General features: G+C 48.4%; 1 protein-coding gene across 6 annotated transcripts in view; it reads left to right on the top strand.

Moving 5' to 3' along the window:
- Wdr72 (WD repeat domain 72) overlaps positions 1 to 13246 on the top strand; it is a 154198-nt gene extending 140952 nt beyond the window's left edge. For 5 of the 6 annotated variants that reach the window (XM_010609057.2, XM_010609055.2, XM_010609058.2 and 2 more), the window contains one exon: positions 7198 to 10155. In XM_010609057.2, the coding sequence (XP_010607359.1) occupies positions 7198 to 7517 (320 nt within the window). In that variant the 3' untranslated portion in view covers positions 7518 to 10155. Of the gene's footprint in view, positions 1 to 7197; positions 10156 to 12581 lie in introns of those variants that run through there. The other variant, XM_010609056.3, reaches the window with a different exon arrangement.
- The last annotated feature ends 2651 nt before the right edge of the window (positions 13247 to 15897 follow it).

Below are 15897 nucleotides of genomic sequence, written 5' to 3'. Positions count from 1 at the left end.
CCCTACTGTTGACGGAGCACCAGGACGCGAGGGCATGTCTGGTGGTTGACTCCCTTCTTCTCCATTTCGCACGTGAGCAGTGGCAGCATGGACACCTGATGGCCAAACAAGACCCGCGTTGACCCGAGAGGGGACTGCTGTCCGCTGGGGTGCGAGGTCGGGCCTGGCGAGCTGTGCTCTCTGGCATCCAGACACAGTGCAGCTGCATGGCACCTCCTCCGGGGTGTGGGCTCCGCTCCTGGCTCTTTCCCCTCTGGACAGCTGCAGATCTTGCTGAGACTAAATTGCCCTGTGCTGCAAATCCTTATCGCGAGTTCATATATAAATCATGTTTATCTCTCATCCCCAATGCTAGCCCAATGCTCTTTTGATTGAAAGGGGCTCTCTTGTTTTCCTGACACTCTTCTACCTTTTCAAATGCAAGCTGGGAAGTTTCCTGTAAACCCCCCTAGAGTTACCCTCTGCCGACTATTCTTCAATTTGTCAAATACAGGGCTCTATCTGTTTTCTTCTTTGGAGTCTATTCCTGCTTTCACTGCTGCACTGTCTGAGACTTCTGAGCAGTAAGCAGTGAATGGGTTTCTGGACTCACTGCAGGGCTTGGTCCTTAGGCGAAGCACAGAATGACTTTTGCAGAAAGTCACAAAGGGTCTGAGTCTGGGTCTGCCACTCTGACAAGGCTCCTCGGGTAAGGGGAGTCTCTTGAGATGGGGCACTTCCGTCCCTTTCCTTTAATAGTTACTCCTGTGCCAGAGAGAGCTGGGGTTAAGATCACTGCCTGGACCTGTGTTCTTCCTGCATGGGATTTATCCAGTTAGAATGAATATGCAAAACAATGAGTAATATTTCCCTAGTTATTTCCACTCTGTATTTACTCAGCAGTGTTCAGAGGCCAAAGTCATGAAAGTTGCTTTACTCAATATTGTGTACTTATCAGCTCAGCACCTCTTCCCTGGAACACCAAGGAAACGCCGCCAAAGCAGTGCTAGAGCAATCTTTGCCAGCACCGCCCTGGTGACTCCGAGGGTGCTTGGTTGGGAGCAAGGGCAGCGGCACTGCTTCCCGGACATCTCCTTTCCTGCTTCTCACTCTCACCGGCTCTCATCCTCCACACCTGCAGTCTGTGCAGAGTTCAGACCGTTTGATGAGGCCTGGTTTTTAACTCAGCTCAGACGCCTTCCTGGCCCTAACCTCAGGCGTAAAGGAAATGAAGATGCGGGGCTGAACTGACTTCCTGTGGATTTGAGTGGAGGAAAGCATGCTCCCCGTGTCCGGACTACTCCGTGCCCTGCCTGTCCTGTGGCAGATCCCAGTGGCCGACCTCTTCATGCCTGGGCAGCAGGAGCCAAGGAGCTGGTCCTCTTTCAGGAAAACAGCATCTTACTTAATTCAAAAAGAACTCAGAAGACCTTGTCCTTCCCATGGCTACTGCAGTGGCCGCTGGTTTCTTAGTATCCTGTTCAGTGATATCCTGACTGCATGATAAGTTGGGCTTGGACCCTCCCCTGCCCCACCCATTACTGGGACTGAACCTCGGAAATTCAGCTACATCCCCAGCCCTTGCTTTAACTTTTATTTTAAAGATTTTGCTAAATTTTCCAGACTGCCCTTGAACTTGAGATCCTCCTGTCTCAGCCTTCTGAGTAGCTGGGATTACAGGTGTGCATCACTGTGCTCAGCTGGTCTTGGATTCTTACCTGGCAGAATTTGAGTCAGAGCTGGAGGGCACCAGAGAGACCATTCCGTCCAACTCCTCCCTTCAGGAAGAAAGGACGCCAAAGTGGCGCTATTGGAGGCAAAGCTGAGACAGAACGCCTGGTCCTCTGGGTCTCACAGACCAAGATGTTTTGCGAGGCCACATGTCTCCGTGGGCACTCATAAATTCATCGCAATAATAAAATTGTTCACAATATTTTTTCTTGCAATTAATACAAATATTTCAGTGCTAAACAGTGAAGAATTTTATTTTCTGTTAAAGAATGAGGCACACGGAATTTTGAAACACAAACCACCCGTTGGCATTGGTAATAGCCTTGGGGACTCGGGTAAGTTGGAGCCGTAGCGCCTAGACCTGGCCTTGAGAACTCCTGCTCCAGCTGCAGGGGAGAGGCCCTGTGCCCCCTCCATGCTGGGGGCCTGCGTTCATGTCCACTGAGCAGGCAGGCCATGCCCCTGCCGTGGGCCCAAGGTACATGATGGTCTCGCTCCTCAGCTCGCTGTGAGGCTCGTTCTCAAACACCCGGAATCGGGAGCCTCTGTATTTGAGAGGAAGGGAGCAGTGTTTAAGAGCACTCGTCACACAACTCACACCCATCTCTGTCACGCTGGACCTTCCCTCAAAGGAGCTGGGTGACCCAGACACTCTGCGCACCTGCAGAAGCTACAGGTAGGGTTTTTCTTTAGCTCCTTCATCAGGAATTCGATCCTGTCTCTGTGTGTGCATTAAAATAAAATAATAAGTTCTGTACATCTAGGTAGAGATAACCACCAATAGTTATTTTTCACAGCATTCTGCAAAATTTCTTTTACTAGTTGAAAATGTCAATTCATCATAGAAATATTACCCAAAAACTAACATTCCAGATCAGATTACAATAGCAGGAAGACAGCAGAAAGACCTGCGTGTCCTGCTAACCCCTCTTGCTAAACTTGTCTGTGAAAGTTGTTACTTAGTTATATAGAACCCTTAGGCACCTAATTTAATTTTTGGCAGTGTGTAGTCCATGCTGAAGACAAATTCAGCCAGGCATCTGGTGTGGGATGTAGTGATTGCTATTTAAATATAATCAAGAGGTCCTGCTGCTTGATTATCTCCGCAGACACTCTTTAAAGTTGGGGTAATATGTACACAGCTCTTAGCCAGATATGCTTCCCTGATAAGACATCTGTCCAGAGAGAAGCCAGTTTGCAAACTGGACTTGGGGTCCATGCAGTGAGATCCTCTTGGTTTACAAACTCGGTGTTATGACCTGAAGTCTTTTCACGGATTCTGCCTCCTTGTTTAAAATACATCACAGGTGTTTTGTGATCTGCCATTCTCACAGTAGTATCTACTTTCACCTATATTTTGTGCCATTTTTTCTTTCAAGCCTCTGAGAAGATGTTTTTGAGCTTATTTCTTGGTGACTCCTTCAGACTGAGAGGTGACCCTGATTATGGAGCAGGAAGTGATTGCCTCTTGCCACCTTGTCGAGTGGGTAGATTTGAACCCAGGTCCTCTGTCGCGTGGCCCTGACAACTGTGACCTGTACCTTACCTTTATGTCCTTGATTAATCCATAGTCAAGGTTCTTGTGTGGCCTTTGTCTGCTGCCACCCTGGTTGAGTCCATTCAGCTGACCAGCATTTCAAACTGTCCTATCTTGTTATTAATGATTTTTTGATAAATATCCTCCTTACTTCCAAAAAGCCTGTACATGAGCCCAGAGGACCTCTCTTTACATGGTCATGTCGTCATAAGAAAGCATCGTGTGCAGCTGCAGGTTTCACTCACCCTGCCGATGCTGTGGACGCTCAGCTCCGGCTCTGTTGGGACAGTGGTGGCCTCTGGCAGCAGGTCGCCTGCTATTGATTGGTTGGGCTGGTGGGGACATTGCCCGAGTGCAGTTCTCCTGTTGAGGGTAGGAAGTGTTTCTTACAGTTGTTTCCTGGCTTATTCCTGCCACCTTCAGCAGCAAATATTGAGGAAGGCGGGCTTGCGGGATGACTGAAGCCAGAACAGAAGACGAGAGTCTGACACCACCAGTTTTAAAACAAGAAACCCTGCTATGGAACCTCCCTTGTGTAGTCTCCGGGGTCGCTCTTAAAACATCCTATGTGTAGTTTCCAAATCGTGATTTCTTATTGGCCTTGGCTGGACCCCACTTCTGTAGGACCTGGGGCACTCACACTCTTGCTTAAAGGTGCCTCGCCAGCCATGGTACACAAAGAGGCCTGACTCCCCTCTGTCTCGCCACTGAGATACGGCGGAGAAATTCAGCTGTCAGTGATTTGGGAGGCAGGGTGGGTAAATGGAGCAGCCTCGCGGCTGTGTGTCAGCGGTGGGACTGTCGACAAGTCTGTCGTGTGGTCCCTGCCCTCCTGGTCAGACTCGCGCAGAACCCACACAGAGGAACCAACAGCTGGCTTAAAGTTGAGGGGGAGCTGGCAGCCACTTGGCCTGCGCTGATCACTGCAGCTCTGAAATGCAGCTTCAGAAACTCCTGAAAATACCCAGGAACTTCAGGGATGAGCTACAAATGGACTTTGGTATCAATAAACAAAAGTCAATATGTATAGTAAAAGGACAACTTACTGTGATAAATGGGCCAACCATCAGTAAGATCGAATCATTGACTATCTGGGGCAAGGAAAAACTTTCCAGGTGAGAAGAATTGGCCAACAACAGCAATTCAGGAAGAGCTCAAAGAGACCAGTGAGGAGAATTCGTTACAAACATGAACCAGGCAGGCAGCACCACGCACGAACACAGCTGGGGCACAGGCTCCGTGCTCACACCGCTCCTTGGGTGTGCATAAGCTCCCTTTGGGTTTTCCTCCTCTTGTTAAGGGCTGATTCCAGTTTCACCTCTGCCCATCTTCCTGCAGAAGCAGCATCCTCCGTGCCCTAAAGCACACACTGCTCTTCGATGCGGTGTCCCTGCTCCTGCAGGTCCCGTTGCTGTGTCTGCTAAATGGCAAGGCGTATGAGGGCATGTTAAAGCGCTTTCTTCCTTCCTCCTCCTGGTCTGGCTGAGAGCTCTGCCCCCGATCAATATTCATTGGTGTCACCATTTCTGGAGTGATTCACTAGAGAAGCCCTGGTCACACATCATGTCAGGGTTTAGTGGTGCAGCATCCCAGGAAGCACCTAGAAGAACAGCTGCCAGGCCTCCCCTGCGCTTGTCCCCTGTCCTTGGTAGACAGCACCAAGGAGAGGCTGGAAATGAGCCTCTCCAAAGTCCGCTGCTCCAGGGCGAAACCGAGGAGGCATCGCTTCTGCAGGACAACTAACCAGCCACTCCCGGTCTGCCCAGCAAATCAACAAAGTTTACATGGCTTCAAGTTTGGCATTGAATTACCCCTCCGCTTCCCCGCCCACTCACACAAACCAGTTTCCAGATGAGAGATGTGCAGCTGGAGCCACACCTAACTCTACAGCTTTCCTGAGGGATCTGGCTGTCATTTCATCCAGGTCACCTTACTGCCACTGCAGACGATCACAGACGGGCATTGAATTGTTCTTGGCACCTCTGTCCATAGCCTTGTCCTTTAAGGTCTCGGATTCACAGAAGATGCTTCAAACATGTGATGCCTGGTAAATATAAATGTCTGTTGGAGGCTGGACTAAGGAAGGAAGCACGGAAGTGCTAAACTAGGAAGGCACAGTACATTGGGTGGCAGGCACTGTGCATTTGCCCTAATAAGTGACCTTTAGGAAAAGATTTAGCTAAGGGATCGATTCCTTATTATAAATACCAGTGTTAATACTTCAGAAAATTAACAAGCAAGATATACACAGATACATGCACTTGAAACAGACTTGGAAATGTTGCCCAGTATAATAGCTTTTGGTGGCATTGATGTGTTTAACTGTTGCATTTTAAATGTTTCCCTTAAACCTATGGATTCAAAAGTGATCTATAAGTGTGGTTTACACTGAGGAAGGCAAAGGCCATTCCGGAGGAGGTCGCGTGGCCCATCCACACCTCTCCAGACCCCCATCAGTGCTGGCAAATCCAGCGTGGTCTCCGAGACTGCACAAAGGTGACCAGAGGCCATGTCCTCTGGGTCCAGGGCCATGGAGTTTGGTGCCTTCGTCCCTCAAATCCTCCAAGGGGATTTCCTGTGACAGGTGCTGCTACACACAGGGCATGGGGTCACCAGGGAACCATGTGTGGTGTCTCTACTGTTCTAGTTTTCAAAAATTTTCACCTGTGCAGAATGAAGATATAAGGTTCATTTATCTAAAATAAGAATTTCATACAATTCCCACATTTTGATTCTGAACACAGGATTTTAAAGAAGTGGTATGTTTAAACCGTGCTCGCACTTCCACGGGGCAGAGAAGCACCCTGCATCCTGAGGGCCTGGCGGGTGGAGGAGAGGCCTCAGGCCAGCGTCCCCTCACGGTCTCCTCTGACTCACGGGTGCAGGCTCGCCCCGTGACTGCCAAGGTCCTCAGAGGGCTTCAGGACACCACAGGAGGGTGGCCGGGGGCCCAGTGCCATGCCCTGCCCTCCTTCCTGGAGGGTCGGAACTGCGGTCCTGCACACCAACAGATGCTCCCTGGTGGGACACGGCTACATGTGCTGGGTGTCGCGCTCATGGGGATCCACATGGTGTGAGTCGGTGAGGTCCTGAGACTGGTCATGTCCGTGCACACACGTGTGCGTTCCTCATGATATTAACGCACCCGGCTTCAAACAAGTAAGTGGGCTGTACTAGAGTCTGCTTAATTTTCCTTTTCCACCTCTCCTGAAACACGACTGCTATGACACGCAGTGTGGGAGTGTGTTACGCGTGCGATGGATATGCCGAGAGCTAAGCTCGTGGAGGCGTGGGGACGCCAGTGTGTTTTCCCGCACACAGCCTGGGTTCCACGCGCTCAGACTCCTGGGCCCACGCCTCTCTCTGCTCAATCTTTCTACTTAAAAAATAATATCTAATGACCAGTCGTCCGAAGACCTACTGTTAAATCCCAGCGCTCCCTATTTTTAGTGTGGTCGTTCTGTTTTAAGATTTATTTTTAACGCTTTCTCTTGGTGTTTGTATCGTCATTTTTAATTCCACAGAAGAGGACTGAAGCACACGCAGAGTGTCATCAGCTGCGACTTGGGTGGCCGGGGGAGTCCTCTCCGGCCAGGAGTGGAGCCTCTAATTGAGCCGCCTGGTGTCCTCTCTGCGCACTGCTGCTGTGAATTGACTATATTGTTTTAGATTTATGCTTTAAAAATACGATTTCTACTTCCAAGGCATCACTTTGTTACTTTGTAGCTTTTAGCTGATGCCATGGACTTATTTTTCTTCTAAGATAAAGTCACGTCTATGGATTTTTCAACTAATTACGCGTCTGCCAATAAATACTTAGAGGATACATTTTATTTCAATTTATTATTTGTGTTTACGTAGTGTGTCCCTGGAAGTATCAGTGGGACTGTGGTGAAGCTTGCTGCGCTTCCTCACCTCTCTCTCTCGCTCTCTCTCTCTCCTCTCAATAGTTGCCGTGGGTCCTACGGAGCATGACAGCAGCTCAGAGGTGGCCCACTTCCAGGGCTCGGAGGCTGCACCTGACAGATGCGTCCTGGAAGGATCTGAGAATCCAGGTGAAAGCCGTTTACAAACAGTCGAGTATGAAATGATGACTCTGACACTGATTTGGGGCCTGGGGGCTGTAGTGCTGTTTTCTCTTAGCAGCTGCACTGTCAAATTAATGGTCACCTCCAGAGGTCATGGTGCGGAGCAGTTGTCTCCCACTTTCCTCAGGAAATCAGTCGGAGGAGGACCAAGGCCGGTGGCCGAGAGCTGCTCTCGCGATTAGTTCATTGTCGTCCATTTTAGGCTGAACGTGTGGAGACTGGGAACCAGAGAAGTTGACATTTTAAATACTTCAGATAAAGAGACTGGAAAGTGGGGCACCCACCCCGGGGAGGTGGGCGGGGCGCGCAGCCTGGCCCTCACTGAGCACCAGTGGGCCTCCTGGAAGGGGCAGCAGCGGGACGCAGTGTGCTGTCCAACAGACACAAGGTGGCAACGCTGCCTCACGCACGCAGCTGTGCACGGTGTCACTGCCACTTGCGGAAGGTCCTGCCAGACGCACTTGAGCAGGCGTCTTTGCTTCCGGTTTTGGTGTGTTTTACACTTGCCTCATCTTAATGATCAGTCAGCTAAAGGAGAGTCTCGTACATGCTGCCCGACATTTGGGGTCGCGCCAGAGCCCTGGTGCCAGGAGGTCCCTTATCACTGGACGCTGAGCCACGAGGGGCTGCTGCTGCCCCACTGCATCTGGCCCTTGGTCAGGCCTCTCTCGGCCTCTGTGCTCGCCTGTTTCCTGCCTTTGATCCGGCCTCTCCACGGCCTGTCAGCTTGGTTAAGAGATTTCCAAATGCTGCATCCTTCCCTGACGGCGCCAGCTGTCAGCAGTCCCCTGCTCCTTCCCTGAGATTTAATTTTCAGGGAGAGGTGTGGCCTGAAATCTGTGTCAGGTCTCCAACGTGGTCTCGGGAACCCGTAGGCCCAGTGTCGGCGGCTTCGCACACGGACCCCAACCACACCAGATTCCTCCAGAGACGGTGCGGCCACTCCAGTGCCCGGCCTCAGCCACACCTCTGCCCGGCGTGCACGGCCCCAAGAGACGGCCTCACTGCTGACCAGGGAAAGTCTCTTGTGGGATTCACCCATCTCTGCCCTCACGGCCAGAAGGAAAGTGTGATTCACCTCACTGACAAGGGGTGCAAGTGGTGGTGTCCAGCATCTGTGATAAAAGCTGTATTTAAATTACTTTTAGTTTGGACTCAGATTGTCTCATTCTGCATAGGTTTCCACAGTGTCTTAATAAACTGTTTCCCGTCAACCCTTTTGTCAGGCAGTCACATCCGGGAGGCAAGTGTTTGCCTTAGAGTTCATTGCTTTTGACAAGAGCAGAGCAGCTCTGGGCCTCTGCAGAAGGAGAAGGCATCTCCCTCCTCCCTGTGCAGGCCCAAGACTGCAGTGAGATTCAGACAAGAGCGAACCCTGCCTGGCCGATGCAAACAAAGGGACATACCCAAAACAGAAAGATGCACCCTAACTTCCAGAGTGAGCATCTCCCGTGCCTCAGCCATCATCATGCTGGTAATAAAGAATGAATCGCTCCAGCTCTTTCCTCTGTCCATCCCTGAATTTTAAGACATCTTGCCTTATAGGCCTGCAAACCTCTGGAGGCTTCAGGACTGGTCTCACTGCCTTCCACCGAGAATTTGTGGCTTGGTTGTCATGGAGACATCGTATTTCTCCAAGAATTGCTCATATTGATCCGTGGCCAGGCGTAAATGGCCAGGCGAGTGTGAGGAATGGGGGCTGGGCCATCCTCGAAAATGACCAGGGCTGTAGGTTGAAAATCAGCTCATGGCAAACACTTAGGTAAAAAGAAAGAAGCAGTTTGATTTTGTTTCAGCGTTTCTTTCTGCACTTTGGGCCATTGTCTTCATCCACAAGGGACCAAAAGAAACTTGTTAGCCGCTTGTCATGTCAGATCTTTGGTGCTGGTCCTGACACAGCTGTCAGCCTTCGGCTCAGTGCAGTTCAGGGACGCACAACAAAGCGGCAGTGACATGAATTATTTATGGCTCCTCATGTGGATAAAATTCTGTGATAAGAAATTAAGACACTTCTGAAAGAGGTGCTTGTTTAGGAAGAAAGATTTTGATGAGAGAGTATTTCCTTCAAGTCAAGACGTGTGGTAGGTAACATTCTTACAATGGAGCCCAGAGGAAGATACGTTTTGTATTTCTGGAATGAATTTGGTTACCTAGAGGACTTTCTGGAACTGTGAAAATGTAGCTGTTCACTTTTCAGTGTCCCAAAGTGAACCTCAGAATATCAGGGATCTAAACTGACCACGTGTGAGTGCTGCTTGTCTGGAACACATTAACCGTTGTAGTTAAAAGAAAAAACCAAATTGGGGGATTTTCAAGGGTGACATCAAACCAGTAAGGGTGCTACAGAACCAAAACTTGCAATTTTGTTCATTGGTAATTCATTGTATGGAAAGGGGCTGGTTTAAATCTGAATGCAACATTCTTAACATTTCCAACCAGAATATTAGCACTCATTGGAAATTCCTTATAACATTTTCATGTACGTGAAGATCCCCACTTACAGAGTTGAAGTGGTCAGTCTTCTGGCTGTAAAGAGTATTGACCTTACAGAGTTCTAGCTATGCAATGTTAAATGACTATATATTTATTACATTATTTCACATGAATAGGGCACAGCATACAGAAAACGAGAGATCATTTTCCACACAAGCACAGCTCACCAGCATTACTTCATATGCTGTTCTTTCCAGACAAAGGCTTTTCTTTGTGGTCCCCTAGCCATCTTGTGTAGCACTTAGAACTTCAGTTGCTAATACAACTCATTTGCATATCCAGAAATCAAGGATACTTAAGCACAGAAAAACTAAAGTAGAAAATTTTGAAAAAAGTTGACGCTGATATTTTTTAAAGGCTGATTGTTTTTAATAAAAATCAAAATTTCAAATATGTGCATGCATGCATGTGTGTTCACATGTATGTGCGCATTTGTGTGTGTGCATGTGTCCACACATGTGGGCATGGTGTGCATGTGTGTTCAGATGTGTGCAGGTGTGTGTCCATGCATGTGTGCTTGTATGTGTGTGTGGTATGTGTGTGTTCATGCGTGTGTGTTCATACGTAGGTTCACGTGTGCATGTGTGTGGTGTGCATGTAAATCTATTTGTGTGCACGTGTTCACAGGTGTGGTCATGCATATTTGTGTGTGGTGTGCATGTGTGTTTGCATTATGTGTTTCGCATGAATGTGTGTATGCATGTGTGTGTGTTCGCATGTGTGCATGTATGTGTGAATATAGTCATCAGCCTGGCTTGGTGAGTTCTTTGCAAGCCATGCATGCTGAGCAGTCTGACCACCCTGCCAGCCCGCGCTGACTGATGACCTGTTTAAATGTAAGGGGCTTCAATCTGCTGTGGTCACCTCGGGCAGGCTGGGGAGCACAGTTCTGCCCGCTCACTCTCCGGTGCTCTTTATGGTCGCACTGCATACCCAGGTGAGCATCAGAGTCCATTAAGGCTGGCAGAGTGTTCCTGCTCTTCCTGCTCCTGCTCCTGCCCATGATCCCAGTGGTCCCGCCTGACCCAAGAAGCAGCCTGCAGTAGAATCTTTTCTTCAGAATAATTCATTAGCAAACAGTTCAGACTCACAGGTGAGCCTCAGACTGGAGTTTCTCTCTTAGACTCTCTGAAGGATGCCTGCTCGCTGCTTGGCATTTCTATGTTCCAGGAACCTGTGGGAATAGCTTGGATGTCCAGTAATAGAAGTGCAAAGGCAACAGCGTGGACCAGCTCCTCCCTTTTTTGTGATATTAGGGCCATTAGGCTTGCTTTTTTGGGCTTCTTGAACCTGGTTGCTTGTGAACCTGAAAAATACTTCCACGGAAATAGTTCAGTGGAGTCTTTGCTAGGTAACTCCAGCTCACCGTCTCCTATACAGGGAATCGTGGTCGGCCTCCATTCCCTAGAATATTTGTTGAAAAGGGTTCCGCACGCTGCACCTTCACACTCACAGTGGCATGTGAAGTTTCCCATTCCTGTGAAGTGTTGATGAGAGGTCTTAAGCTTTACCTCCTCATTTCTTGGAAATGTAAAAGTTGTGCTTCCTGGTGCACTGGGGACAGAACACTTCCAGTAACCTCAGCTGAAAGCGTAGTGACACAAGAGCGCGAAGGCCCAGAGAAGAAACGCGTGCCTGCGAGTTTCCTGTTCCGAAGTGGCTGGTGATCCGTGTGCGGCTGCCCTCGAGGAGCCTTTCAGTGCTGCTCGTGCAGCACATGTGGCGTGCAGATCCGTATACATCACGGTCGGTCAATTCCACATCTGCATGGATCTGATGAACAAAACTAGATTTTGCAGTTTTCAGAGAAGACACTGGAAACAGCCAAGGCAGGCTTTTTCCCTTCACTGTTCTGGCTCATGAATCACAGCAGAAACCAGGCAAGGCGAAGTCAGGCAGAGTCGGGCCGGGCCGGGCCGGTGGCGGGGAGCCGCATCCATCATGGTGTCCAGGATGCACCTGTTGCGGCCTTCGAGAAGCAAGAGCCATCTCCGGAGCAGAGTGAGCATTCTCTTCGGGCTGCATTTCACAGCATCAATATTTTGATTAATTTGCCCAAAGGGGAAATGGAAGCATTGATGTAAAATTTTTAAAGGAATTAAAATTACTGGTAATTCACACACGCAGGCACGGGCTCCCATGCACACGCGCATTTAGTACACAACATCAGTTTAAATCAAAAAGTCAGCTTTTTGACTTCTGCCAGGAGGAGGGGCGTTAGTAGTCAGGGTTACAGCATTAATATAGAAGTAGCTCGTGAAGGCACAAGGCTCCAGAGGGTTTGATAGGCAAATGAATTTTAATCACACATTTTTAGCCTCAAGAACAATCATCGAAGTAGCCCCAGGACTAAATGCTTTTTAATTCTACTACTCAAATCCTACTTCAACTAATTTATGAGGCTTGACCCGAACGCTGCAGTTAAGGTTTCTCTAAGAAAAATAAAGCTGCTTGAAGTTTATGGAAATTTACTAATTTCGTACCAAATTCCTCTTGTTAGAAACATTCATCTTCCTTGGCAGTTAAAAAACCTGAATCATGCACACAGTTACATCGCGTTTGCCCAGTTCATAAGACTGTTGCTTCTACTCACATTTTATTTCGGTATAGACGAAAATATGGACATACAGGCCATTCCTTCCTCCACTCTCCCCTTCTCCCTTGGCCTTCCCCTCCCTCCTGTGTCCTCCCTCCTGTCTCCTTCCTTCTTCCTGGGTTCCTCTGTATAACCCAGGTACCTGCTTTCTCTCTAGGTGAGCCCAGACACCATTCCTGGATCGCAAAGATGTGCTCCTGCAAGGTGTGCTGAGTGGGTCGCACTGCAGACGCCCGGGTGTCCCAGGTACGGAATTCCAGTCCTGCCACCCACCTCCCATGGGCAGCAGTTCTGCCCTTGGTCTGCAGTGGACTTGCTGATGTTCTAGCCAGAGTGCACTGAATGCACGATTGCTGATGGAAAGTATCCACATTCTTCTGGAAAAGGATCACCCATGTCAGGGACGGCGAACCTTTTAGAGCTCTCAGTGATGCGAACCGCCCGCTGTGGCACACGTGCCATAGCTTCACCGCCACTGGCCTAAATCATTTTCTATCCCTCCACCTTATTTTCTGCTAATATTTTGAACAAGAAATGCCAGTCCACAGATACAAACTGAACAGTGCTTTGGATTTGCTTCCATCTTTTCAATCCTTGGGTTATATAATGAACAACATTAAAGCCAACATGACGTACACTTTAGTCTGGCTTCAGCATACGTAATCAAAAGTTTCAGCACATTTGATTTGTTAGGAGAGTATGTTCTATGTCAGTGGACGCCCTAATTCAGACCAGTGGTCTCAGTAAGTCTCACCCCACAGCGTGAGATGCTGCCGGCGGACCGTTCCCTGCAGTCCTCAGCTAGCCCAAGAGCGATCCACGGTGTGTTGCAGTCGCCAGATCGGTGTGATCTTGTGCGTGACAGCACAGGCTAATGTCGTTAGCTGGAGGATGAGCTCACTGGCCTGAGAGATGTGGGCTGGGAGAGGGATCCGCGTCTCACATGGGGTTGGCTCGTGCTAACTGCACACTTTTGCAGTTCTTTTCCCAGAAAGGAGCTTGTCTAGCAGGAATTCTAAAACTAATATATGGGAAGCAATATAAATAGGAATTGACGTAAAGTGCTCATCTATTAAGGCTGTTACCAATCTGATTTACTTGCTGCGATTTATATCATACCATTCTTTGATTTATAGAAAATCTTCTAGGCTTATCAATATGCATATATTATGAATACAAATATTGCCTAATCTATAGCAAATGAACCGTTAAATATATGATATTCTTAGCTCTTGCTAAGAATTTCAAGTCGCTTCAAATCAACCAACACTTTTTTGAGCACTAGAGTCACTTGAGTCTGTGCCAGGACGGAGTGGGGAGACAAACCTACAATTCGGTGTGGTCTCTGCTCCCAGGGACTCAGTGGCTGCTTCTGCTTGCCTGGAGTGTGAACACCAAGTGTGACCCCTCCGAGGAAATCCAAGCTGTGCTGTTTGTTTCCTAAAACTCATGCCCTTGCCAGAAGGTGCGTGCCAGTCATGCTTTATAGACTGACGTGCCCTGGATATGAATGACCAGGAAACTGAAAGCTTTTGGGAACAGACCTACGCGTGTTTCCCTCCCTTGGGAAACAGCAGCCCAAAGCCACTTGAGACAAGTTTCAAAATGAATGACTTGGTGACTTTGGCAGTGGGCTTATTTTCTGATGCACACAGCCCCTGAAGGAAGGGTTCCACCAGCCCAGGCTCGCATGCTCGAGAAGGGAGGGAGATTCACAACCAAAACCTGCTTGTGCACTCCAGCTCTGGACTGATTGTTGAAACATGCTGTACTATTTTCATAGTTAGATCTCACTGTTTCCCTTCTCAGCAGTAGGTTTTAATAGTCGCTATACTGAGCAAAGCCAGTCTTAAACCCCTGAAAAAATATTTATGATGCCACCATCTAAGGGAAATTAGAAATGGCACAATCCTGGTTTTACGAAGCAGGAGTTTTATTAATGCTTTATTAACACCCAACACCACTAACAACCAGGACCTTTAATTTCTAAAAATGAGAGATTCAGAGCAAGAGACTTAAATAATGCTTCTACAGTACCCATATGCAAATGCACTGACACAGGTTACAAAATCTGTCTGCACCAGTGTATGTACACTAACTGGGGCCCAGCATGCAGGAGCTGCCACGTGGGGGTCCTGGCTGCTGTCCCCATCTGCAAGCTCAGTCCTGCTTCTCACAGGACCATGTCCTCCTGTCTGTCCTACAGGGGGCAGTAGGGTCACTGTGTCCAGGCCTGTGTTTCTATCCAGTCTTCCTGTCACTGTAATAAACACTTCCTTAAAATTACCTTGTGTTTCTTTCTTTATCAAGACAGAGACCAAGACCACCCAAAAGAATATCACATTTTCACGTCTGCAAGTGCAGATTCTTCTGTTTGTGGTGGTGTGGCATGGTGGTTGTGTTGGTGGTGGTTGTGTTGTGTTGGCTGCCTTGCACATTGCTTGTGCCAGAGGTGCAGAAGTGACTCTGGAAGACTTTAGTCACTGGTGTGGAATAGAGCCCCATGATGCATCCCAGCACCAGCTCCTGGCGTTGCAGAGCAGCCTTAGGGCTCAGGTCCATGGCCGTGGGGCAGCTGGGCCTTGGAGGCAATTTGAGCGCCAGAGAATCTGTGCAGGGTGACGTGTGGTGTCACAAACACACAGAGGGTCCTCGAGGCTCTAACTTCCTCTTCTGTTAGAAGCTAAGTCAACCCATTGGAACCTGTCACTGTAGAAGTGTGATCAGAAGACATTTCCCTAAATAATACTTGTGGTTTCTGGGTGACTTCTCTTTCCTTTTTTGTGTATCTTTTCCCCATCTTCTATATTTTTAAAAGCCGTTGGTAATTATTCAGATCAACATTGTGGGAATGATACTGCTTCTCTTCAGTATTAGATTTATGCAATGAGTTTGTTTAAAATGAAGGTTCAAAATACACTGATTCCAAAGTCGTCTTTTCACAGAATTGATTCCTAATAGTTTTAATTTAAAAACTTTAAAATCTATATTTTAAATTTTGTCTTGGTTGCTCCGTTATTTAAAGAGTGTTAAGACACTTCATTCTTCAGAAAATATTGTCCAATGCGTATGTAAATTGCCCAGAGTTGTGCTTCATTTCATAAGAAAAATGACTGCTTTGCAAGCTCTTCAGGAGTCATACCTCTCTTGATGTCAGTCTTCTGGGCAACGTCACCTGGCATGGGGGCAGCGGCTTGCAGTCCCTCTGCTCAGCTGGGACCAGCTGATGATGCAGCAGAAACTGGAACGGAGCAGGTGGCCCCGCCCCACCCGCCAGGTTGTCCTGGGGCTGCCACAGCCCCTTATGGACATTCTCAGGCTTCGCAGTAAAACGCAGCTATCGTGGCGTTTTTGCAGTAATTAGATTGTATGTTTTAGGAAAATGTGTTTATCTTGATCACTCCTCGTTTTACCACTTCCTGTTCTGGGACCTGCTCATTAGGCCTGAGATAAATTCAGGTTTTCCCCAGAAA

Source organism: Fukomys damarensis, unplaced genomic scaffold, assembly GCF_012274545.1.
Source record: "Fukomys damarensis isolate Sample0158 unplaced genomic scaffold, DMR_v1.0_HiC HiC_scaffold_17, whole genome shotgun sequence".
Taxonomy (NCBI): Eukaryota; Metazoa; Chordata; class Mammalia; order Rodentia; family Bathyergidae; genus Fukomys; species Fukomys damarensis.
The sequence above is the reverse complement of the archived record's forward strand: the minus strand, read 5'-3'. Positions and strand labels throughout refer to the sequence as shown.